We start from the raw sequence: 23,919 nt of genomic DNA, 5'->3' as shown, positions 1-23,919 counted from the left end.
TAAAGCACACTCGACAAATGGTTCAATTTGATCCTCGATCTGTATGATTTTGGAGGAACCCAATGCTTGTATTTGTCTTTGAATGGCTCTTCGAGATCGTGTGATGCGATTCTTTTCCCCTTGAGCGATTGTACTTCTAGATACTTCAAGGTTTAGTCTAAGGTGGCTGTATCTATTCGACTCTTTTGCTTGATTCACTTGTAACCTGTGAAGTAGTTGCTTTTGTATAAAACCACCTATTGCAAAACTGTTGCGATTCAACAGTGGTAGACGTAGTTGGGGAAGATTCGTTGATTAGTATTGTTGATTTGGTGAGATGACTATGTTACTGTGGTTTGATACGTCTTGAGTCGTGGTGCTCCTATTCAAAGAGCAAGAGGAAGAAGAATGTAGAGAATAGAGAAGTCTCTTGCTTTTAATTACAATGTTTTATATGACCAAAAATTTAACAGAAAGTTGCCCATATATTGACAGGGAATGATTAGAATAAAAAAAAACTGATTTATTACACAAACACCGGGGGAAACAATAGGAAAACTGCATTGGCTGTTCCCACTTGATTTCCTATTGTTAATAAGCGTAGTAGTGGGTATTGTTGTTTATTCTAATTTAATTTTGCTGTTTTGTTCGAGAATCGCAAAACTCATTGTATTGTGCATAATCAATTAGAGTGCAAAAAGTATATATGTACAAACTAAAAAAAAAAAAAAACTCACAATAAAAGACCAATGAGGATCAGAAACAAAAGTTTTTGTTATGTAATATACTTTCGTCTAAACATACCGGCGATACATTGCATAGAACATACCATGTACTTCCAATTGTTAGTTGTTATCAACAAAATGCGTGACATTGTTTGTTACATGTGGAATACTCGGGAGAAAAGAGAGGGAGCAGTAAAACAGGAGATACGGGCGGAGGAAGAGGGGTGTAGCTCTATAATTGTTGTGTTTTTCGTTTTTTCCAAAGGTTGCTATTTACAAAAGCACCTCATCACATTTACCCGATCGTTTTGCCCTAGTTAAAACAAAACCCTTTTAGTTGTTGTTCTTGTCGTTGGTTCTTGTTTCTTTTTTCTTTTTTTTTCTTTTCTTTTTGAGCTTGCTCGAGTTCTCCTTTTGCTGTATGCGTATAATTTGTAAAAAAAATAGAATTAAAACGATGATGTCAACCGTTTGTCTCTCTCTTAGGTTACGTTTGTTGTTCTTGTTTTGCTGCTTATTTGTCATAAAGCAAATCTTTTTGTTAACACCTATGGCCGAGAGAATCAAAGGAGATTTTGCTCAGCCACGACGCCACAATTCTTTCTACTATTTTACGAGTGGTCGGCTCATTTGACAAACTGTATTGGGGCTAACTGTATTAAAAAGAAGCATTAGAGAGATGCGGGTGCAAAAAATAATTCTTACCGAGGAGCAATTGCACAAAAAAGTACTTTGCAGTGCAGTAAGTATATCAAAACGGATCTTATACTCCTTTTTTTTGGCGCATAATTCCTTTATTCGGAGAACACTTCTCTGCACAAACAAAACCTATGCATAATCAACCCTTTCAAAACATACGATCTCGAAAATCTATTTTTAAATTATACCCTTTTTTGACGTTGAATCTTTGCGTAGAAGGAGATGCCACCTATTCCTAGAAAAGGGGGCTTTCTTGTAGATTCGGCGTTTAATAGAGCGAGGACGTTTTCTGCTTATCCCTCACCTTGTTTTTCTCAATATTCGAAAGCATTTTTCACAAGCTGCACAATGGCGTATTAATAAATGCATTTTGTGTTGCATTTGGAAAGCAAAGATAGAAAAAAAAACACATTTTATGAGTGGAAACTCTATCAACAGCATTTGTTTCACTTCTCGAGAGTTTGAATTTTGAAATCATGACGAGGTCTTTCTGTGCAAACTGATGTAATCGTGTCGAAACCATTTTTAAATCAAGTAAGCCAATTCTTCGAGACTACATATCGTATCTCCTCGGGTAAAGTTTACTTTCTTCTGCAAAGTACTCAGTGGGTAATAAATTGGGTGGGTAAATGATCTCCACACTGCAGTCCCCGGGACATTCTAGTTTTCTAAACATCGAAACTTCCCACAAACTTGCCTTGTTCGGAATTATTTTATTATTTTCCTTTGGTAAACCTGAAATTCGAACGACTTTAGAATGCAGGTCTAGACTAAAACGTTTTCGTAGGTATTTGTTTACTTTGATTTTGGCGGAATTAAGATTATAATAACAATCCTCGAACAAATCATACTAAAAAATTCAATTTCATTTTCAATTTCAAATTCGTTGTGGAAAAGCAACTTTATAAAAACAAAGCCCAGTTTTGTGTAATTATTGCGTGCACAGTTTTTGCACCCACAAAGCACAGTTTCGTCTCAAGTGGGAAGTAGCCTTGGGGGACATTTACTCTACCAAGACACCAAATATGACACACCTTATAGAAAACAAAGTCGCGGTGGAAACAAAAGAGGAAGAATCCATTAGGGGAATATCACCCTCTTGGGTCAATTTCGTCGCAACTTCATATATTATTGACTATCGTCACTTAAAAAAGACTGCCCATAAAGCATCCTCTTTAGTTGTTGCACCGTTAAAAAAGCACACACTTGGTTTATTTCTTCTCTGTTTGAATCCGTAAATATATAGAGTTGACTCTTCGATCCCAATTGAGTCTTATCTTCAACCATACAATTGGCACTGGAAAACATCCACAACTTTTTCAACGGCCGAGGTTATATGCAGAATCAAGATAAAAAACAATTTTTTTTTTTTCGCTTTCAAATCTTTCTTGATTCGATAACGTTAACAACCAAACACTTTAACGAACCTACTCAACGATGCACTTACGATTCTACTCAGTTGATTCCAAGCCAGAACCAAGGATAAATCCACATGTATGTAAAACCCCATGTCACCACATCATTTCTCAACCGTCCACTACGATGTACAACTAGTCGATAGGCATTACTTGGCAAATGATTTCATTAAAACTACGATAACAGATTTACACACTGATGGACATATGCTTCAAGGCTGTGGTTCCTAAATTTTTGGTGAAGGTGTCATGTTGTTGCTCTCTTACACGGGGCAATACGTCGCTAGCCCCTTTCAACGAGTTATCCGGTTGTTCCACTTTGCACAAAGTGCAATGACTTCACCAGATAAAGGTGAAAACATATAAAGATTATTGTTCCTTGAAAGGGTTCCACATACTGATATTACTGCAGTGACACACCTATCACCATTGACAGCGTGGCGTTGGAATGCAATAGTTTTCAATTGATACTAACATTCACCTTTTCTTCTTAGACAGTGTTTTATCGACAATTTTCCAAACCATTTATAAAGATTTGTGCACTTTCACTTGGGACGTATTATGGATTGATATATACATGGGAATATTTAGAAAAGAAGAACAATGAACGAGAGATTAAGTATGAAAGTGATCATGATTAACATTTTGGATGTTTGAGATAGACCACTGTCACGCTTGCCATTGAGACGACACTACTCAATTAATAATTTTTGATCTATATAAACGTCCACACGCGGTCATCTATTTCTTCAACCTGTCTGCAACTGCATCCAAGAATTCAAAAGTGGTTACATAACTAGATCTATCAGTTTTGCCCATAGTCAAGGCCAAATCTTTAGTCATGATTCCATCAACTTGTACAGTATCAATTGTAGATTTCTCCAACTTGTCAGCAAAGTCGATAACTTCCGGAGTATTGTCCAATCTACCTCTTTGAGCAAGACCTCTGGTCCAAGCATATATAGATGCAATTGAGTTGGTTGAAGTCTCCTTACCTTGTTGGTGTAATCTGAAATGTCTGGTGACCGTTCCATGAGCAGCTTCTGATTCAAAAGCCGATCCATCCGGAGTAACCAAAACTGATGTCATTAAACCGAGTGATCCAAAACCTTGAGCAACAATGTCAGATTGAACATCTCCGTCATAATTCTTCAAAGCCATAACAAAACCACCTTGTGATTTAATCATTTGGGCAACCATATCATCGATTAATCTATGCTCATACCACAACCCTTGTTTCTCAAATTGCTCCTTGTATTCCTTATCGTAAATTTCTTGGAAGATATCTTTAAACCTACCGTCGTACTTTTTCAAAATGGTGTTTTTAGTTGACATGTATAAAGGCAAGTTCTTACTTAATGCCATTCTGAAAGATGCATGGGCAAATCCATTAATTGATTCATCAGTGTTGTACATGGCCAATCCAACACCAGGACTGGTGTATTGATATACCTTGTGAACTTGAGCTTCACCACCATTATCTGGTGTGAATCTCAATTCTAAAGTACCCGGTTCTTTAATAACCAAGTCGGTGGCCTTATATTGATCTCCAAAAGCATGTCTTCCAATAACAATTGGCTTTTTCCATCCAGGAACAAAACGAGGTACACTGGGGATGATAATACTTTCTCTGAAAACAGTACCATTCAAAATATTTCTAATTGTACCATTTGGTGATACCCACATTTTCTTTAACCCAAACTCTTTAACTCTGGCTTCGTCAGGTGTTATGGTGGCACATTTGACACCTACCCCATATTTTTGAATTGCATGAGCAGCATCAATAGTCACTTGATCACTAGTAGCATCACGATTTTCGATCCCTAAATCGTAATATTTCAAATCGACATCCAAATAGGGATGGATCAAGTCTTCTTTGATCTTGTGCCATATGATTCTCGTCATTTCATCACCATCCATCTCAACAATTGGATTTTTGACTTTGATCTTGTTGGACAAGGTTGCTGATGAAGTGGAGAATGAACGAAGATGGTTCAGCAACATCTTTGCACGGTTAACAGCTGATGCGGAAATCATGATATGCAGAAAATAGGTACCAATCCAGTGTGTGAGTTGAAACGTCTAATAAGTGTTGACAAAGTGCTGATGCAGTTGTCTTTTGGGCACTCTTTTTTTTTTTTCTCTCCGACAAAGTGGTGGTGGTGATGAAAAAAATCTTAAGCGCGATCCGCATCACTCCGATACCGGTCGGGGTGTCGCGATTGAGTCATAAATTATCAGTACCATGAGCGGACTTTATTCTCCGAGAGAACGCTGGTGTCATCAAAGGATGTCAATGGTAGGGAAATACAACTGGAGAGATGATGATCTTTCAAATGTGTACCATGAAAAGGTTCAAGTAGTCAAATTTGTCCTATGACATACTACCTGCACAGTGAGACCATACTAAGATCCGTCGACTGTACTCATGTCCCGACAACTTGTAACTTGTATACACTCTGTGCATATTAGTGTCACTCTTTATCAAGATTTTGTAGAGAAATTTTAAATACAATTTTTTGGTTGCAAAGTCTCGACAATAAACCAAACCCATCAGCTTTACCCTCACCACGACATGGACATCAATTCACACTACATTTACTGTGGCATTTGTTTCAACGACTACATAGAAGCCCAACAATGCAACGATCATCTATTGATGACTTCATGCGCTCACATAAGCTGCAACAGCCACTTTGCTAAAGGTAAGTGTTTAGAAAATGAGGACATTGTTTTAGACACCAAAACTAACATGTTTAAGACGATTCGTCATCTGGGGGTTCCAAACTTCACCAATGTCCTGTATGCGGCAATCGAGATATCACCACAGTGTTCATCGATGAGTCCATTGCACCAGAGTTGAAGAGATTTTTTACACCAATAACACAACAAATTGACGAATTTAATAGCTCATGTAAATTTCAATTCATCACTCTTGTTGAAAAGATTAACCATTTGAAGCATGCTAATGGGAAACTAAAAGAAAAAGTGTCGAAACAAAAGGACTTTCTCTATGCAGCCAAAGAAGAAATCACCCATTTGTACAAATACAAATCACAAGTGGAGAATCTTAAGCAAGAAGTGGGAAATCTCAAGCACAAGATAGAGGAATATAATCGACCAGAAACATTTGAGCTCACGAATGATGATGAAATCGAGTATGGTCGAAATAATGAACAGGAAAATAGCTTTATCCAACCCACCACCATGCGTGCACCAGAAAAGCCATTCAACTTTGCTCTGAGCACCTTCATCAGTAAGATCCATAAACAATCGATAAGTAAGAAGCTAGGGACAAGCGTCCCGCGAGTGGCTGCCACGATCACCACCATGGCTAACACCCACAATCCCAGTAAAAGGTCCTTTTATGCCGAATCAACCAAGATTGGAGAAATCAATTCAGTACATCATCATGCTCCACTTTTATCGTCAGGTACAGCTTCTTCGATATCCAATTCTCGAGCCCAGTTTCAGAGCTTGAATTTGAACAAGTACAGGAATCCAACAGGGAGAGCTGCGACCAGCCAATTGGCCTCAAGATTGACTGCAAACATGCGTGTCGGTACTTTAAACCAAAACAACGATCAGCCCAGTGATTCTGGTGGTGCGTTTCGAATGGCAAATACACATTCTAATATGATCAGCAGAGGACCAGTATTGAATCGAATATTGAAGAAACATTCACTGGGGTCATCTCGACATTTCGGTCATTAAATCTAGCATAGTGGCTGACCTGACTACTGTTTTTGCATGAGTCGATACATTCCGCACACTTTTCAACCTTCAGCAAGGATATATTTTACGTTTGGATGTGATGTTGTAATATATGTAAGTTCTATGTAAAATGCATGAGAGTGGAGAACATATGTGTAGGTCCTTTTATTGTGTGTGTATTTGACCGAAAAATATTATAATAAGCGTGTAGAGAGGTGTGTGTGCCTCATTTAAACAAACTCCTTTTTCTCAATTCATTTTCGTTTTCGTTTCCCTTTTTCCTCTTCTTCTCCTTGAAATGGACCTCTTAACACAAGAGAAGAAGCTAATCAGATCTACTGAAACCATCCTTATAAAGATACAGGTGAGAAGATTATACCAAAAAGTATCATACACTTTTTAAGTTACATCTTCTTTTACTTATATCTTTAATAGATTGATTCATGTGCATAACTAGACTCCGCTAGTTATCACAAATCAATACATTTCAAGAGAATAGTTTCAGTTTGTTGCCCACGCTTTGGAAGGTTGGATTAGATCTCTTCCAAATCTGTTTGTCTTTTACAATTGACCGTTCTTATTTTCTTCTTTACGCCTTTGATCTCAAAGAATACAAAGGTTAACACACAAACACACACCCACACCCATTTCGTCTGGTGACAGTTCAGAAAGATTTTTTGTTTGACAGGCAACAAAAAATAGAGAGCTACCATCTGCACTCAGGTAGATTCAAACAAGCTACCATGTCAAACACAAATTCTGCTGAACCGGAGGCTGCCAAACAAGTATCGTCGTATGTGGAGCAGTTTCGAGATGGTCTCAAACGACTATCAGCCAAGAAGACGTGCATAGAAGAAATGACTTCTTTGGCCGAAAGTGCAACTGATGATGCTCCCGTCGTATGCAAACTTATTGAAACAAAACTACTAAACTCGCCAAAGGAGTCCAAAGTGTACACATTCTATCTTATCGACAGCATCATCAAAAGTTTATCTACCTACAATGCTTTGTTTACTCCCCGCATTTGTGACTTATTTGTTCATGCCTACACCACTTGCAGTACCATGGATCTTCGTGGGAAGTTAGAGGCAGTTTATAATACATGGAAGAGCGATGAATTAGATCCTTACTTTCCATGGGACGTATTGAGAAAGATTGGTCGATTCCTTGAACAGGCATCTCAACTAAGCGATGAGGAGAGGAAAAAATCACAGCTAACCCCTGACACATTATCAAATGAGGCGAGACAGCAATTGCAACACACCATCTATTTGGATCACAAGTTGAGTTTGTTAGAGAATGACTTGGAGGACCTTACCGAGAGAGAACTTAATCTATACAAGTATTTCCAAAGGGAAAGGAACGGTTTAGTTATGCGGATCAATGATGTTTTGGACTCAATTCAAGATGACATGAGACCCAAATACATGGGCGAGAATATCACCCACGCGTTCGTGCAACAACCAGACGAGTTCAGGCTTCATGCTCCAAGCTATGGTGAAGAATTGGTCAAGATAAAAAGGGACTTGGATAGACTCAACCAACGCCAGGACGAATTCGTAGGAGATATCAGAACTCATGTCAATACACTAAAGCAAGATCGGATTAGAAAGGATACTATCAGACAGAGGAAGATGAAGATTGAAAATTTCTTGAAAGAAAATTGTGTCATTCTCAATCTTACTCCGAAAACTGAGTTTTTCCCAGGCTCTTCTATAAACGCAGATTTTGCTAGTGTTATAAAAAATTTCGGAAAGCGAGCTATTGACAAAGATTCAGTTCGCAGAATAACAAGTTGTAAAGATGTTGAGGAAGTTAGACAACCAGCACCACGCTGGGGTCCTATTGGTTCAAAGGAAAATGTCGTTACAATCAGGAAAGAGTCCTCGAGTGAGCCCTTGAGGGCAACACAAGGTGATGACATGTTGGGGTTGTTTGGTGGTTCTGGTAGCATGTTGTTTGGTAAACGTGAAGCGGGAAATACAAAACCAAGTGCCAATGAAAGCTCGTTATTTGGGCACAAGGATGATGGAACAAACGAAAAAGATACATCCAGCAATTATGATCATGATCCGCGTGCCGAGAGGCCAGATTCACCACGTTTAGTGGAATCAAGAAATATCGAGGCGCGTGGTGATGTCGAAGCTGATAGTGATGTTGAAATTGAATCTGTGATTTCTTATGATGGTACCGATGAAAATGCAAACCTACAAGAGCACAATTTACAACAGGAGCTACCTGTTGCTACGAAAGATTCAAAAGAGAACACGGGATCCATTGTTGATACTTATACGGATAGGGTGTCCTATGAGCCAACGCTCCTTGCATCTGGCCATGTAAAACCGCGGTCACCCAGCATCGTGAACCGAACAGAGAATGGGACAAGCACACCTTCAAATTCGGCGTCGACTGAATCACTCGAGAAGTTTAGGGCTGAAGTGGGTAAAAATAATGGAGCCGCTGACTCGAGTGGCTTACCCAAAGATTGCGACCCCGACGCTACAATGAATGACTCAAAACCTGCATCTGATCAAAGTGTAGGTAAGCTGATTTTAACTAACGATAAGGAAAACGAGAGATCCGCAAATTTGTTGTGGTCCAGTGAAACCATTGGAACTGTTGTGCATGATAGAAATTACAATTTGAACGGGCAAGACACATTGATGCAAGAGGTTGTGAATGATTTTAAAAATCCTGAAAGTGTTTTCAATGCGCCTACAAAATCATCTCTGCCAAATGTTGAGGATGACGCAGATATTCCTGAGAGCGTCTTTAATGAGCCAACTAAACCACTAATTTCAACTCACAAAACAACGAAAAACACAACCCATGAAACGAGGTCGCAAGTCGACGACCTTGATGACGATGAACAACGTGAAACGATCGAAGAAAAGGATATTCAGCACGGTAGTCACTCATTGGATGTGTCAATGTTGCAGGCTGGAAAGGAGTCAAATTCGTATTATTGCCAATCAAGCGAAAGACGGAATGAGGATTTCAATGAAGATCGCAGTCTCACAACAATTCAACTATCGAGTGGTGCATTCAACAACATACGAGCAAACACTGAACACACACCACAAGCTAACGTAGAAAAACCATTGCGCACAAGCTTAGAACAACCGTCATCACAAGAAAACCTAAAGCAACCGCGATCTCAAACAGCGGCATCAGAGCTCTCTGATGGAAGACAAGATTCAGATGTATCTATGGTCGAGCTCGATCATTACAAGACTCCAATTCAAGCGCCAGAGCCTTCAATCCAACTAGATTCACCGTATGATTCAAACTCACCATTTACTAAATATATACCACCAACACCGCCTCCACCACGTGTACCACCTCAAAAACTTGACTCAAATTCAGATCCTGCACCTGCAAGCTCAACATCGGAATCTAATATGCCATTGATTGGCTTTAAACCACCCACACCACCCAATATATCTCATGCCCATGTTAGACCACCAACACCACCCAATGCATCACACGCACAAATGCAGGGGCAGCAGCAACAGCAACAACATCAGCGTGTCAACCCATTAAAGAGGTCCAGGTTACCTCCAGGGGATGAAGAAAGCCCCCATAAGAGATTGAAAGCGTCTCATACAGAACCACATGCATCTATTGAAGCTTATACACACTCTCCCCCTGCATTGTTGCAACAAGCAGCTTCATCATTTCAGGTTCCACTACCTTCACCACCACCACCACCAAAGGCACCCACTTCTGCACCACCCGCAAGTGAAACAAGCTTAACTGGAGCCGGCGTGGTGAATAGTCCTGATCAAAGCCTGACATCAGGAGTGCCACCACCACCACCGCCCCCAACTAAAAAGCTTAGTCTCAGTGAATTCAAGTTGAAAAGACAAAAGGCTGATCTGAATACTGTTCCAATTGCACTTTCATCAGTACTTTCAAAAGCAGATGTTGCTGGTGGTACAACAGATGCGACACTGATTGGTACTGGTACCGACAGTGAACAGCTTCTGTCGAGTCAAGTTGTTGCCAAATACAGCAACCCTTCTAAATTAAAATCAATTCTTTACGAGCCGGTAGAAGGACAAGTTAGAGCTAAAAAGAGAGTTAGGTGGGATCCTGTACTACCTGAAAAATGAGTTGCTTTTGTTATAGAAAAGCTCTTATTCAAATTGTTGCAGTTTTCTTCAATAGCATTGAATAGTAGCTGAATAAAAGTTGATTGCATAGTTTATAAAGAAAAGAGTAGACTGTATTAGAGATAAGCAGATAATTCGTGCAGTTCTAAGGATAACTACAATTTGATCCTTTCTTCAATGAGGTTCTTTACCCACATGATTTTCAACGTTTCCACATATATTCCCTCTCAAATGTATTTAAGAATTAGCTTTCAAAAAATAAATACACGTCTCTTCCTCTTCTCCTATTTAGCAGCAGTAAATCAAATTACTATACTCGCTATTATGAGCTTATTCCTCTTTAGCATTGAAACCACCGGATTTGTAAATTTGCCAAGTTGAAGTCAAGAATGGAAAAGCGAAAAAGAATCCCATAACACCCCAATACCATACTGAGAATGGAATGAATTTTCTATTCTTGACTTTGAATGGTAAGTTTGAGTAAACACCTTCTTGTGGATGACCATAAATTTGATTCATATCACTCATCAATTTAGCAGAAACTTGTAAAGATCTCTTGGGAATTATTGATGCAGTCAATTGTTGAGCTGGGGTCTTGGTGACTCTTTGTAAGATAGATCTGGTAAACATTGTGCTTGTGGGAGATTCTTGGGGTACTCGATTGATGTCGATGTAGATAGATGGTATGGTCTGAGAAAATTTAACAGAAGGTTTTGGATATTTGATGTTACGAAGTCGTGTGAATGTTACCAATTTTTGTTCGTTCTATCCAATGAAGTTACTACTAAATGTGTTACTCTAAACTAAAGTGCAGCAGCAACAAGCAGCAGAAAAAAAAAATCACCTCATTTAAAACATAAATTCAATTGGTAGCACTACACAGACACCAATCAAAAGTATTACCAACAATAAATCGAGAAAAAAAAAAAAAAGAACCAAACTTTAGCAAAACATCCCAATCAATCCTTATCACACTCCACACAACAATATGGCTATTGCTCCAATTACGGGTACTTTAAAAAGAAAGATCATAACTGATATCACCATTGGTTTTGCCGCTGGTTTCTCATTGGCCACCTTGTACTGGTACACTGAACACACTCCACTTGTCGCCAAAAGAGAAGCTTACTATGCTCAATTACAAAAACAAAAAGAAGCTGAAAATATTGCTTGAGAAACGGGTGAATTGGAGCATATGTACTGAATAAGAGGAGGATCTTTTTTTATATAATGATGCAGTCATGAAATGTTATATATTCTAGGTGATGTTGAAAGTAACTTTGCTCAAAACGAATATATATTTATTAATAACAGATCAGTTTATTCATTGATACCTCTTCTCCCCAACGAATGCAACTCTTTCTCTCAATCAGTGATGTAATTCCAAAGATCTTGATTATTGATGATGCCATTGGATATCACAATAATTTCTTTTGGCGGTTTTCTAGCTTTCAATCTCTCTTCAAGATACTTTAAACATGTCAATTCACTTCTTGTGATACCTCCAATAAATACAACGATCAAATACTTCAGCTTATCATCATTGACATCTTCCAAATTCATATCAACAGATTTACCAGCTATCATAGTGTTTAAGCCAAGATTATCCCAATTCGGTCGTGACTTGACGTTATTAACAGGTTTATATTTCAAGAAATCACGGAAATATAATGACTCAATGATGCGGAATGTTAATGGCACTGTATTACCTGGTAACGTGAAAGATGGATTCAGATATATTTGAACAAGATTAGTCAGATCTTGTTGTTGTTGCTTCGATAGTTCGGCTCCTGAATTATCATCTTCATATGGATGCAAATTCCAAAATTTATTCACTAGAGTATAATTACTCTTGAGAACATCTTTACCACCTGTGATTGCAACATCACTATCATCTTCATAAACAGGAGCAACATTTTGATGCTTTTTTTGACTAGAAAACCCCAATGATGTTAGGAAGTCACTTGATGAATCATTAATCACTCTAATCAATTTCAAATCAACCAATTTTTCCAATGCAATTGCTGCATTTAGTCCATAATTATCTTGCAACTCGGTGGAAACTTTCTCTAAATCTTTACTAGGGAACCCATCATTTATATATCCAATTAATAATATTGTCGGCCAAATGAATTCAATTTGATAATTGCTATTGATAAATGATTTCAAATTGGACATTTGCAACTTGTAATCCATTTCAAAAATATCATTTTGTAAAGTTAAAAACTTTTCATATTCATTGTTAATCTTACCAAGCACCGCTTCTCCTATTACTGTATGTTTCTTGATTAGATCTTGCTGTAATGTTAAATTCCCCAAATTAGATACCAAATTTTTCATGTCATCAATATTTGCATCACCACTACCTCCATCACCACCACTTCCCCCAGTATCTTTGTACTTTTGTTGAATCAATTTCGCCATTTTGTTCAATCTAGATCCAATTGCGGAGAAATTCAAATGTTTCAAGTCTCGATTATACAATTCATCCTTGGACAAGTTTTTACTAACTCCTTCGTTCAAATTGACAATGGACCCAAATTCAAGCTTGAACAAGTCATCAATAATACCATGGTATGTTAATTGACTAAACAATACCGGCATCATGTCCAAATTTCGTTCAATCACCACCAAATCAGTATTACTTTGCAACTTGTCTTCATAGAATTCAATTTCCGACGGTGCCATGTTTTGATTCAAAAAGCTAGGTATCTGAGCTTGCAAAAGGGTCTTTATTAACAACTCAGAATGGTTGCCCTTGCCAAAAATGTTTCGAAGTTTGAATCGATGTTGATGTTCATTCTCATTTATGCCCATAAACAAAACATCAAGAATAGCTTTAGTCAATTGATTTATTTGCTTTATTGGCCTATTGAAGTAATCATCCAAGCCTGAATATGGACCGATTTGAGTGATTAATACCCCATCGGTATACAATGCTTGGGTATCCCAATTGAATACTTTGATTTTGGAAGTTATACTAATTGGTTTTAGCACTTCAGGCAACGCCAAAATCTTTTCAAAATCCAAAATCCCATTGAAAATCTTGTTGATTTGGTATAGAAACGCCTTCGACAAGTCTTTGACTATTATGTTGAATTTTAAACTAGGACTTTCCTGTTGTATATGTCGTATACTCTTTTCCAATTTCCGTAGATTATCATCCGATTCGGGAAGTAGATAAACTAAACTTGAGTATTTGGACAATACAGACAATGGCAATTCCAGCAATTCATCGTTAAGCCAGGTGACATTTTGACAGTGGCCATGGTCTTTAATGTTCAGAAATGTTGTGAGACTGTTGACCAATGGTGAAAGTATTGGATCCAATACGAGCAAGTTCGAAGTGGAGTAGATCTTGCTCAACTGAGTGAAGAGGTTGTTTAGTGTAGCTTCATTGAAATGATTCAAGTCTATTGGAGCTGTCTTGATGGCCATTGGATGGGGGGGGATTTGCGGAATGTTGTTGCATCAACAGTCTCAAACTTGTACACAATCAACGTTTTTTCTTTCGCAAACTGCGTTAAGCATCGGCCGCAACCCAAACCCACACAAAACAATCTACAACGACAAACACGTATTTACATATAAGCTTGCTTCTCTAAATATAATCTATTAACCAAAAAGTGGAAGGCCCTACAATTTTGCATTCTGTTCAGCTCCAGCAAGTCTGACTAACCCTTCTTGAACAATACTTGCCACATGAACACCATTGTGATTATACAATTCACCTTCATACAATACTCTATCATGAGAAAACCGAATAGTCTTGAATGCATAAGTCATCCATTTAGTCACATCGAAATCATTATCATGAATGTACAAAACATGATCAAGACTAACTCCAAAAAATCTCTTCATGTTGTCCTTGATGGGAACACCGCGTAATCTCAATACTCTTTCCAAGACATTCAAAATCAATGCATCGGATATATTAGCCAATCCAACAAATTGAAACTGCTCATCAACATTTTTCAAAGGTTGATTGTACCCCTGTTCATTATCAATGCCCCATCTTACCAAGAATGCGAATCTACGTTCAGCAATTGGGGTATCAAGTTCATATGATGATTTGTCTAAATCGATGAAATCAGGACAAAATTTGAAATAACTCAACATGTTGGATTCACAAGGGGAAACGGTTAAACTTTCTTCACCATATTTCTTGATCCATTCATGTATTGGTGTTTGAAATCGGAATGGCTCTGAAGGGGCTCTTGGCTCATCATCATCTTCATCATCTTCATTTTCTTCAACATCACCATCTTTGCCACGTTGATGAAATTTAGCGGATTCCTCTTCCCATTTGGCATAACTTTCCTTGTATGAGTTCTTTTTCGTCAATGATATATTGGCAAAATAAACAATTTTACCCCTTTGCAACCCTTTCACTGCTCGATTACAAAATGATTTACCACTTGAGATGTTGTCAACTTGCCATTCAACTGGTATATCAGTAGTTGCAGCTCTAACAAAAAATGAATGCAATGAATGGGGTTTGAATTCAGGCGGCACTGATTTCATAGCCACCAATACTGCTTGTCCTGCAAGACTTCCACCATAGGCTCCAGGAGCATAATGAATGGGTTTGATTAATGGCTTTTTGCCAATATAGTGACCATTGCCTTTATCTATAACGCCAAATTCCTCTTGTACATCGACGGGTTCTCCTCTGACGAAGTTTTCGTTGTTCATAGTTGTATACTTTGTGCGTGAGAGTGTTGAATATTGCAAGAAGATACTGGAATGAAGTGAACTTTTGATGTCTGGAACTGTGGTATTTATTTTGAGTTTGTCGATGAGAATTCTCTTATTTCCGCTCACACTTAATAAATGCGGAAGGAGATTGTCTGCGTACCCCACAATGGCTTGTACACAAAACCAGGGTTCAGATTTTTATATAACCGAGCTTATAAGTAGAGAAAACAAAAATAAAGAATAACGTTTAAAATTCACACGCTGAAAAGAATGCACTTAGTTGCAAAAGATGTACAAAAAGATGCACAATAAAGGCGTAAAAGGGCTGAATTGCTGAGATGTTAAGGATAAACAGTATGTTTTAATAAATATTAAAGCTTTGAAATCTATAAATTTGCAGTTGGTTTAACAAGGAATAATCGTTCTTGTACTACTGAAGCAACATGCTTACCCTTGTTATTGAACAAATCACACGCCATTAAAGTTCTACCATGTTCTGATCTTGTCGGTCTCATACTGATCCCGACCCATTTCGTAGCATCAAGATCATCGTCATGAAAGTATATGGTATGGTCCAAGGAAACATCGAAATCAGCTTTAACTCTCATCCCCACACCAGCAGCAAACGCCCTTGACAAGAACATCCAATCAGTTATCCATGTAAATAAAGCATACTTGTATTCCTCCGGTACTGGTAAAACTGTTTCACACTCAGGGATTCCAAACTTGATCAAGTATGGATATACATCGTCTACTTTGGATTTGGGAGGTTCTCGAAGGGTAATGTGTAAATTTGGGTTGGCTATACCTTTTAATTGACTGATATCGTAATGTATCAACTCTGGTGGTGGCTTGTTTTGGTAACTGAAAGGTACCAATCCGTCATCCCTTGGTTTGGATACATTCTTGGTAGTTAATGAAATGTTTGCCGTAAATACAACTTGACCCTCTTGACACCCAAGAACAATTCTGTTGGCAAATGTTTTACCATCAGATATCTTTTGTACTTTCCACTCTATAACCGACTCTTCGTGTACACCCTTGGTAAAATACGAATGTATAGCATGTGGTTTGAAATGAGAAGGAACCGATCTCATCGCCACCAATATTGCCTGTGAACACAATGCTCCACCATAAGCGCCATGACGTGTTTCATAGGGTTTCCTCAATGGTAATTTGCCACGATATTCGGTATCGGAAATCTTTTCCACATCAATCTCTGATGCAAAATCAACTTCTGTCTTGGGTTCAACAACTGGAACTTGGTGTTTTGAAGGATCAATATACATTGGTTCGTCGTTTACCATTGTAAAAAATTCTTTTTAAAAATACGCAGTTTTTTGAGCGGTGTACTGATGCTTTTATAATCAAATGGGAGATAGGTCGGAATAAGTGTAAATCCGACTTTAAGACTTGGGGAAGTTTGGTTTACTAAAAAATAATAATCTTAAATATTATCCATGGCTATATATATACATATTATTAACTGTTGGTTTTTGTATTGTGCATGATGATGTTATTGAAACTACTAAGCGAAGAAGGCCGAAAAAAAAAAAAAGAAATTTGAGTTTTTCCTTATGGCCGCTCAAAGCATAAAGAAAAATATCATAAGCTACAGTGAACAATTGACTCCTACTACTTAAACTGCTAAAATCCCAGTCAAAACATGCTTACGCTTGCCTGCAGAAAGTGCGTGCAAAAAATAACATAGCAGCAACGTGGGTCGCCAAGAGCTTTAAATTACGGAATAGTATGTAAACAAATCTATTCAAAAGAAGTCTAAATGTCTATAAACCAGATAACCCAAAACTTTCCTACAACTTGGAACTTGTGACATACAACCTCTCCTGGACAATAGTCACCACATGCTTGTTATCCTCTGTGTACAAATCAGCTTTTACTAAAGCCCTATCATTTCCAATCCACTTGAACCTCAATACGTATGAAAACCATTGATCGATATCAAAATCATCTTCGTGGAAGTAAATATTGTGATCGATGGAAGTTTCAAACTTTGGTGGAGTTTTAATACCGACATGTGGAACCAATAATTCAACTCCAACCCAATCTGTTAAAATTGCAAGACCAACATACTTGAATTCCGGTGTTACATTTTCGAGCTTTTGATGGAAATTTGGATCTTCTTTGATACCCCATCTCAATTGGAACGCATACGAATCTTTATCCCTTTGTTCTTCAAAAATTTTTTGAAATATAAACAATGGGAGTGAAGCATATGCCAGCGGTTCTCCTTTGAGGCTTTGGCTAGTCAATGTTTTTCCTGGTGGGACACTATACTCCATTTTCGTGCTATCCTTGTGCCCCGTTTTGGATGCTGAGTTTTTAGTGGTCAATGAGACCATTGCTGTGAAAACCGGCACATCATCTTGAAACCCAATCACTTTCCTCGTGGTGAATGATTTCCCACTCGATGTTTCTTCAACTTTCCAAGTAAGTGGCGTTTCTTCATTAACAGCTTTCAAGAAATGTGAATGCACCGAGTTTGGAGTAAATCCCGGTGTATATCTCATTGCAACTAAAATTGCCTGTGCAACAATGTTTCCACCAAATACCCCTCTAACCTCTTTGCTTGGTTTTCTCAATGGCTTAACCCCTCGAAAAGTTTGTTTGTCTATTTCAACAACATCAAATTCAGCTTTAGCGTCTAATGGGCGTAGAACTCTATCAGCTGAAGCTTGTGACATGACTGGGGAGGCGGTTGATGCGAAATCGATTAACAATGATTTGCAACTTCTTTTGGAAAAGATATGCTTGCTCTAACAAAAAAAAAATAAAAAACTCTAATTCACACTTTGTATATATATTTATATCGCAATCCAGATTTTGTACCGAGGTGTATTTTTCGTGGGGTTTTGTTAACACAAACTACAGAAAAGTTTCTTCTATATCCGCACTTGAAACAATAAAACTGTCGCTCCATAAAATATCATAAAGGTGATAAGTTATGTCCGAAACGCAAAGAGTACAACGTCACTACACTAACGCAATTAGAAGAAATGAATGTAGTTTATAAATATAGCCATAAATGAACAAAAAAACAACAACACTTGATGAAAACATAACCCTTTATTATCCCCGAAAACTCACAACTTTGCAACTTGTTGTGTCCTAACACCATCGCTACTACTAATACTAGTAGCACTCTTCCCATGGTACTTTTCATGTTGTTTTCTTGATTTTTCAATCAATTCCCCAGGCAAAAACCCGTATGCCTCTTGAACAGCAGTACAAATGGCCTTACCATCCAATGTATAGAAATTAATCACCGCCAAAATTCGATTATTACCCATGGACAAGAACCTGTAATCAACATAAAGCCACGTACTTGAATCAAAATTTAAATCATGAAAATACAATGTGTGATCTAAACTGACTCTAAAGAAATCGGCATCTTTCAGCGTTACTGGTAACCCAAGTGCTTTTACAAGTGTAGCCAACCACAATGAGTCAGAAGAGAACGCCAACCCCAAAAATGATTGTCTAACGTAATCCTTGCCCAAATTGTAATCATCCAAAAATTTGACATAAAAACCGAGTTCCTCATCACCTATCCTGTTCATGTCGAAATTTTTGGTCTTACTAAATATTTCTCGTGGTATAGCATGGGCAATATTTCCATTTGTGTGTTCAAAATAAAGCAAATCTTCAATTTCATCCTTATATTTGAAAAATTTGGGATTTGGGTTTCTCTTGAATTGAAACGGTACGGTCTTGATGTCAGCCCCGGATGCAATTAATTTTTGATGATCAGCATCTCTCTTGTCAAGATGATTATCTTTTGTGAATGAACATTGTAAAGTGAAACACAATTGGTTCGTGTGTGATTGATAAGCAAGGGCAATTCTATTGGAAAAACTTCTTGAGTCGGAAACTTTGATAACCTCCCATCTAAGAAGACTATCTTTTGAACCAGCTTTCACAAAATATGAATGTATTGAGTGTGGTTGGAAATTGGGTCTACCAACAGATTCCCAAGCAACATTGAGACCTTGGGCAATGAAATCACCACCATAGGTACCTCTGGCTCCTTCTTTGTATGGCTCCACTGGGTAATTACCCTCATAAATCATTTTGTTGCCATCTTCAGAGATGAGCCTGCAAGATGTTTTGGCTTCGATTTTTCCCACTTGGTCGTCTTTGTATACGTCATTCCTCAATTTCTCTAATGGTGATGTCATGGCTATTTAGATTCTATGCTATTAAGGGTTAAACGTTTCTAGAACTGAGTTCCACCTGGGAAAAAGATAGGGAAGTTCATTTAATATTTATAACCATTGTTTTAATGTTGTAGTTTTTGTACTCCATTCTATTTTACATTCGACCGAGGCAAAAACCAAATTATAACTTTCGGTTTCTCTTGTTACACCATCCTAAAAAAATTAAGCTTTCTTGGATTCCCTAGTGGGGGGGAAGCTCTTCAATTGAAGCAGACACAATTTCTTCTCCGTGGAAGAGAAAAGCTTGGGCTTTAGCTGCCACTGAGAGTATATAGCTTCTTTTAACGCGGGGCTTTTTTTTTCTCATTCTAAATGGTAAATTATATCGGTGATATACGCCTTCTTGGTCAAGATAAACTATTTATTCACTCCTTATCAGTTACATGCATTAGGCTACATATGTGGAAAATCTCAAGGCTTTTTCACCTTGAAAACGCGTGTTACGAACAGGGGGAGAACACAGTCCGGTATAGGCATGAATTCTAGACCCATGAAGGGTATCTTTAACAGTCAACGGACCATGCTATGTTGCGCCCCTTTCTTTCCTCAATAAAAATTTCACAAGAACATGCAAAAGAAACAGAAACAACAGGAAAAGTCCGAAATTTCTCGTATAAAATTTACTAATTCTTCTTGGACTCTTTTCTTTTTTCTAGAATTTCAAAAAACCGTCGGAGATAAGATAATGCAATTTAAGTGCGTGTGCAGTAGCATAGAGTCATGTGAATTTTGTTGGCGGCAAACACTAGCAAAAAATACACGAAAAAAGATTATTTGGCATTTTCGAGCATTTTCAACCTTCATACGGGATACAAATGTCTTCTAAGTTGTATTCTAAATTTATTTATAAACGAGCCTTGTCTGCCGTGGCGGTAACCCCATCTTGCAAAATTGCCAATCCTTCCTGAATCACAGTAGCAATACATTTCCTGTTTTCGTTAAACATGTACCCACGAGCAAGTATTCTACTGTTGCTATATCTCTTCATTTGGTAGGAAAATGCCAACCAGTCTTTGCTGATATCGAATGCTGTCCCATCTGTTGGCTCGTACTCGGTATTGTGAAAATATATATGATGGTCCAATGACATAGCATTATAATGCAATATGTGAAGTGCATTCAATGATGATCTCATCAAGTACGTTGCGTCACGGTCTGGGTCATATTCATGACCCAACTCTATTGATGGAGCCCAAGGAATGTGTAATACTCGCGCCATTGTCGTGATGAAACTGCTATCGGAAATCTCGCCAAGTCCCACGTAGTTGTAAATGGGATTCTTTACCGATTGCGAATTTTTTGGTCGAAGTATTTCATGTTCGAATTTTTGCACGTTCCCTAAAGCATCTGGTAAGGAATCCTTTACTTTCTCGTATTTAGTTCCTGGCTCGGGGATATTTTTCAACCCAGTAAACACCGATATCCAACGTTCGGCAAAGTGTAATTTGTTTTCTTCAGGGGTTCTTCTGTAATCCACAAAATCATCATCGAATGCGTTTCTGCAAAAATCTGTGTGCTGGACTTGATGTAACTTATCAGGGTCAGGGTGTCGGGTTTGAATATCTGGTGGAGAAATACTCTCTTCCATCTTGTGCAATGGTTTCATTCCTTGTCTCCTCAATAAAACGAGACATGTAAGTCTATTCTTTCCATGTTGCGACACCACAATGGATCTCTTGCTCATAAACTCATCGTCATACAACTTCAAAACTTCATATTCCATGGGGGTCTTGTTGTTTCCTGCATTGATGAAAAATGAATGATATGAATCTGGAATCATCACTTCGTTAGTTGTTTCCGATCTTGTCGACTCTATAGCAACCAATAGCGACTGCGCAATCATATGCCCTCCATAAATACCTCTGGCCATAGTAGCTGGTTTCCTCAAGCAGTGAGCACCAACGTAATGAGTGTCATCAATCTTGACAACACGCAAAGACTCTTCAAAATCTGGACGTGGATTTTCGCCCGCAGATACGACCAACATATTGAGCTGTTAAATGAATAGTTGGTATTGAAAGGTGTGTAGTGACAAAAAAAATGCCTGAATGGCCAACTAAAAGTGCAGTCGAGGTCGAGATGCGGTTTTTTATATATGGGTGATGGATTATGCCAATCTAGGTAAATTCATCGTACTGTGATATTTTTTTTTATTTTGAGCCGCAGTTTGTGTAACATTTGGCTAAAACCCCACATTAACTTCAACGCGCCCACCTGCTACCATACTATAGTTTGTTGGGGTTTACGAAAAGTATTGTAAAGGGTGTCTTCCAAAAAGGGGGCGCTAGATGATTCACGGTTAGTAATGAATTACAAAAACATTGTATTCCGATGTTTACTGCTCTCTTGATATACTTTTTACTGCTTATCATTTTGTATGAAGACCTAATGATCATTTTAACTCCGCCGAGAAACATAAATCCGAGTAGACGACTAATTGATGAGTTAAGGGAAACTATCTAAACACGAACCCCCTCCTTTAGTGCTTACTTATCCCGGAAATCTTGATCTTTCACACCGGGAAGCAGAGACTTTCGAAGATGAATATGGCCGTTGTCAAGGTCCGCTACCGGGGGTTCTTACCCATTGAAGCTCCAAAGTTAATTCAAAGATATCCTAGAATCACGAATCATCTCTGATTAATAACCGACTACAATAAAAAAGATGTATCTACAACTTTGGGATTCATTTGTTTGGCAAATAAAATCCCCTAGAGTCTTTATAAGGCACCGCTGCTTGTTTGTAGACCTGAAGTAGATCCACTTGGCTTTGTCACCGTAAGGTCTCCACTTTTATTTGAGTGGATTATTTGCAACACAATGTGCGCGCACGTGAACTTTTTCTTTTTTTTCTATTTTTTTTTTTTGTCTCGAGGGTAGCCATCGATGAGCCTACTGTGATCTTATGAAGGGAACCCCAGTAGTGACCGCGTTTAGGTCGAATGAGGAACTTGCCGAGTTGAAAAAATGGTTTTATGATTTTGATGACACCCGTGACCACCGCAAATGCGCAATTGGAAAAGTGAAGGCACTTTTAACAAGAGGCAGACTACCGCATGGAATTGAAGCAACTTCAATCTTGACATCGGTGCTATTGCGAGATGACGCTGACGATCGCAATGAAGATTCCAACGTGATTCAGCTTGCTTATACAATGGCATTGATTAGATTTGTTAATGGTTTGTTAGATCCATTTCAGCAATCAAACTATGCGATCCCAATGCAATTATTGGCAAAACAATTAAATTTACCTACTTTTTTTGTTGAATTGAGACACATGGGGACACATGAAGCTTTGCCAAGTTTGGATACACTAAGGATTGCAACTAAGGATGCCTTGACGTGGTTATATGACAATTATTGGTGTCAAATAGAGAATAAGAGTGAGCGGGATGTAGATTCAGCCACAGATGTCTATGCAGAGGTTGTCACATTTAGAGTGACTTACAATGAAAGATTGATAAATGCATTTCTGGTGTATGAAAACCTCAAAACTTTCAAAAGACTACGAAAAGACAATTTGGAGAAGCCGATATTCAGCGATAACAACAAAGAGCAAGATATGTCCAAAGTAAGGAAATGCGTCAATGATCTAGCCGAGGTTTGCAAGAGTGATTCGGATTTGTTGGCGGATTTGCTCATCAGGAAATACTATTTGATATATTCTCAAGAAAAGTTGAAAACGAAAGGTATCAAGTATAATCCATTATTAGAAAAGCTATATAGACCGTTGCTACAAGAGCTTGGCATAAACTTGATCGAGCTGTTATATATCAAGATAGTAAAGCTGGTAGAAGGCAAGGAGCTAGGAGAGATCAATTGTCGCGTATACAAAAAATTAGGGTTTTCCCCCATGTTGTTGGAAGGTGAAATTGCTCAGCTTATTGAATGGCTACCATTTTTGATTAAGTATATTCTATCGCAGCCATTCTTGGAGGAGAACTTCACCAAGATTCAAGTCTCCAATCGAAGACAACTTTTCAGGTTTATGTACCATAGTATTGTCACCATGTGCAGTAAAGATGATTCGTTGCTAGTAAAGTTATTACAATTGGTTAAAGATGCGGCTGATGAAGACCTTGGCTCCGACTTATTGGATGAAATAAATGACAGGTATGACGAGTCTGCAAAGAGAGCCAACAAGAAGCAGTTTGAATTACCTCCATCGCTCGATGAGATACTAGCTGGGGATACTGAAAAGCGAAAATTGGTTGAGGAGGATTCAATGGCAACTAATAAAAAGCACAAAAGTTCAAGCGGCAATGAGCAGAAAGTGTATTTCATGGAACCACATGAAAATTGGATCCCGACGCCTTTTGGGATGCCTGTTTAGGACT

General features: G+C 38.2%; 13 protein-coding genes across 13 annotated transcripts; 5 read left to right on the top strand and 8 right to left on the bottom strand. All coding sequences in view use genetic code 12, as the record gives it.

The window, feature by feature from the left end:
- Nucleotides 1-2,840: 2,840 nt before the first annotated feature.
- On the top strand, nucleotides 2,841-3,459 carry CPAR2_209920 (uncharacterized protein; the record flags this gene model as incomplete). The annotated part of the gene is made up of 2 exons (XM_036809926.1): nucleotides 2,841-2,897; nucleotides 3,313-3,459. 2 exons carry the CDS (start codon nucleotides 2,841-2,843, stop codon nucleotides 3,457-3,459), a joined length of 204 nt encoding a protein of 67 aa, XP_036666514.1.
- Nucleotides 3,460-3,559: 100 nt separating this feature from the next.
- IDP1 (isocitrate dehydrogenase (NADP(+))) lies at nucleotides 3,560-4,822 on the bottom strand (the record flags this gene model as incomplete). The annotated part of the gene is made up of 1 exon (XM_036809925.1): nucleotides 3,560-4,822. The coding sequence occupies one exon, from the start codon at nucleotides 4,820-4,822 to the stop codon at nucleotides 3,560-3,562; it is 1,263 nt and encodes a 420-aa protein (XP_036666513.1).
- A 571-nt stretch (nucleotides 4,823-5,393) lies between these two features.
- Nucleotides 5,394-6,532, top strand: CPAR2_209900 (SUMO ligase; the record flags this gene model as incomplete). Its single annotated transcript, XM_036809924.1, has 2 exons — nucleotides 5,394-5,523; nucleotides 5,580-6,532. The coding sequence occupies 2 exons, from the start codon at nucleotides 5,394-5,396 to the stop codon at nucleotides 6,530-6,532; spliced, it is 1,083 nt and encodes a 360-aa protein (XP_036666512.1).
- A 743-nt stretch (nucleotides 6,533-7,275) lies between these two features.
- On the top strand, nucleotides 7,276-10,647 carry CPAR2_209890 (uncharacterized protein; the record flags this gene model as incomplete). The annotated part of the gene is made up of 1 exon (XM_036809922.1): nucleotides 7,276-10,647. One exon carries the CDS (start codon nucleotides 7,276-7,278, stop codon nucleotides 10,645-10,647), a length of 3,372 nt encoding a protein of 1,123 aa, XP_036666511.1.
- Nucleotides 10,648-10,977: 330 nt separating this feature from the next.
- On the bottom strand, nucleotides 10,978-11,277 carry COX8 (cytochrome c oxidase subunit VIII; the record flags this gene model as incomplete). The annotated part of the gene is made up of 1 exon (XM_036809921.1): nucleotides 10,978-11,277. One exon carries the CDS (start codon nucleotides 11,275-11,277, stop codon nucleotides 10,978-10,980), a length of 300 nt encoding a protein of 99 aa, XP_036666510.1.
- A 358-nt stretch (nucleotides 11,278-11,635) lies between these two features.
- Nucleotides 11,636-11,821, top strand: COX9 (cytochrome c oxidase subunit VIIa; the record flags this gene model as incomplete). The annotated part of the gene is made up of 1 exon (XM_036809920.1): nucleotides 11,636-11,821. The coding sequence occupies one exon, from the start codon at nucleotides 11,636-11,638 to the stop codon at nucleotides 11,819-11,821; it is 186 nt and encodes a 61-aa protein (XP_036666509.1).
- Nucleotides 11,822-12,012: 191 nt separating this feature from the next.
- Nucleotides 12,013-14,085, bottom strand: VPS33 (tethering complex ATP-binding subunit; the record flags this gene model as incomplete). Its single annotated transcript, XM_036809919.1, has 1 exon — nucleotides 12,013-14,085. One exon carries the CDS (start codon nucleotides 14,083-14,085, stop codon nucleotides 12,013-12,015), a length of 2,073 nt encoding a protein of 690 aa, XP_036666508.1.
- A 198-nt stretch (nucleotides 14,086-14,283) lies between these two features.
- On the bottom strand, nucleotides 14,284-15,342 carry TES15 (Tes15p; the record flags this gene model as incomplete). Its single annotated transcript, XM_036809918.1, has 1 exon — nucleotides 14,284-15,342. The coding sequence occupies one exon, from the start codon at nucleotides 15,340-15,342 to the stop codon at nucleotides 14,284-14,286; it is 1,059 nt and encodes a 352-aa protein (XP_036666507.1).
- Nucleotides 15,343-15,731: 389 nt separating this feature from the next.
- CPAR2_209840 (uncharacterized protein) lies at nucleotides 15,732-16,652 on the bottom strand (the record flags this gene model as incomplete). Its single annotated transcript, XM_036809917.1, has 1 exon — nucleotides 15,732-16,652. The coding sequence occupies one exon, from the start codon at nucleotides 16,650-16,652 to the stop codon at nucleotides 15,732-15,734; it is 921 nt and encodes a 306-aa protein (XP_036666506.1).
- A 507-nt stretch (nucleotides 16,653-17,159) lies between these two features.
- On the bottom strand, nucleotides 17,160-18,050 carry CPAR2_209830 (uncharacterized protein; the record flags this gene model as incomplete). Its single annotated transcript, XM_036809916.1, has 1 exon — nucleotides 17,160-18,050. One exon carries the CDS (start codon nucleotides 18,048-18,050, stop codon nucleotides 17,160-17,162), a length of 891 nt encoding a protein of 296 aa, XP_036666505.1.
- A 399-nt stretch (nucleotides 18,051-18,449) lies between these two features.
- CPAR2_209820 (uncharacterized protein) lies at nucleotides 18,450-19,544 on the bottom strand (the record flags this gene model as incomplete). Its single annotated transcript, XM_036809915.1, has 1 exon — nucleotides 18,450-19,544. The coding sequence occupies one exon, from the start codon at nucleotides 19,542-19,544 to the stop codon at nucleotides 18,450-18,452; it is 1,095 nt and encodes a 364-aa protein (XP_036666504.1).
- An 883-nt stretch (nucleotides 19,545-20,427) lies between these two features.
- On the bottom strand, nucleotides 20,428-21,570 carry CPAR2_209810 (uncharacterized protein; the record flags this gene model as incomplete). Its single annotated transcript, XM_036809914.1, has 1 exon — nucleotides 20,428-21,570. The coding sequence occupies one exon, from the start codon at nucleotides 21,568-21,570 to the stop codon at nucleotides 20,428-20,430; it is 1,143 nt and encodes a 380-aa protein (XP_036666503.1).
- Nucleotides 21,571-22,487: 917 nt separating this feature from the next.
- LAS1 (rRNA-processing protein) lies at nucleotides 22,488-23,915 on the top strand (the record flags this gene model as incomplete). Its single annotated transcript, XM_036809913.1, has 1 exon — nucleotides 22,488-23,915. One exon carries the CDS (start codon nucleotides 22,488-22,490, stop codon nucleotides 23,913-23,915), a length of 1,428 nt encoding a protein of 475 aa, XP_036666502.1.
- Nucleotides 23,916-23,919: the final 4 nt, after the last annotated feature.

Source organism: Candida parapsilosis, contig 005809, assembly GCF_000182765.1.
Source record: "Candida parapsilosis strain CDC317 annotated contig 005809".
Classification (NCBI taxonomy): Eukaryota; Fungi; Ascomycota; class Pichiomycetes; order Serinales; family Debaryomycetaceae; genus Lodderomyces; species Lodderomyces parapsilosis.
The sequence above is the reverse complement of the archived record's forward strand: the minus strand, read 5'-3'. Positions and strand labels throughout refer to the sequence as shown.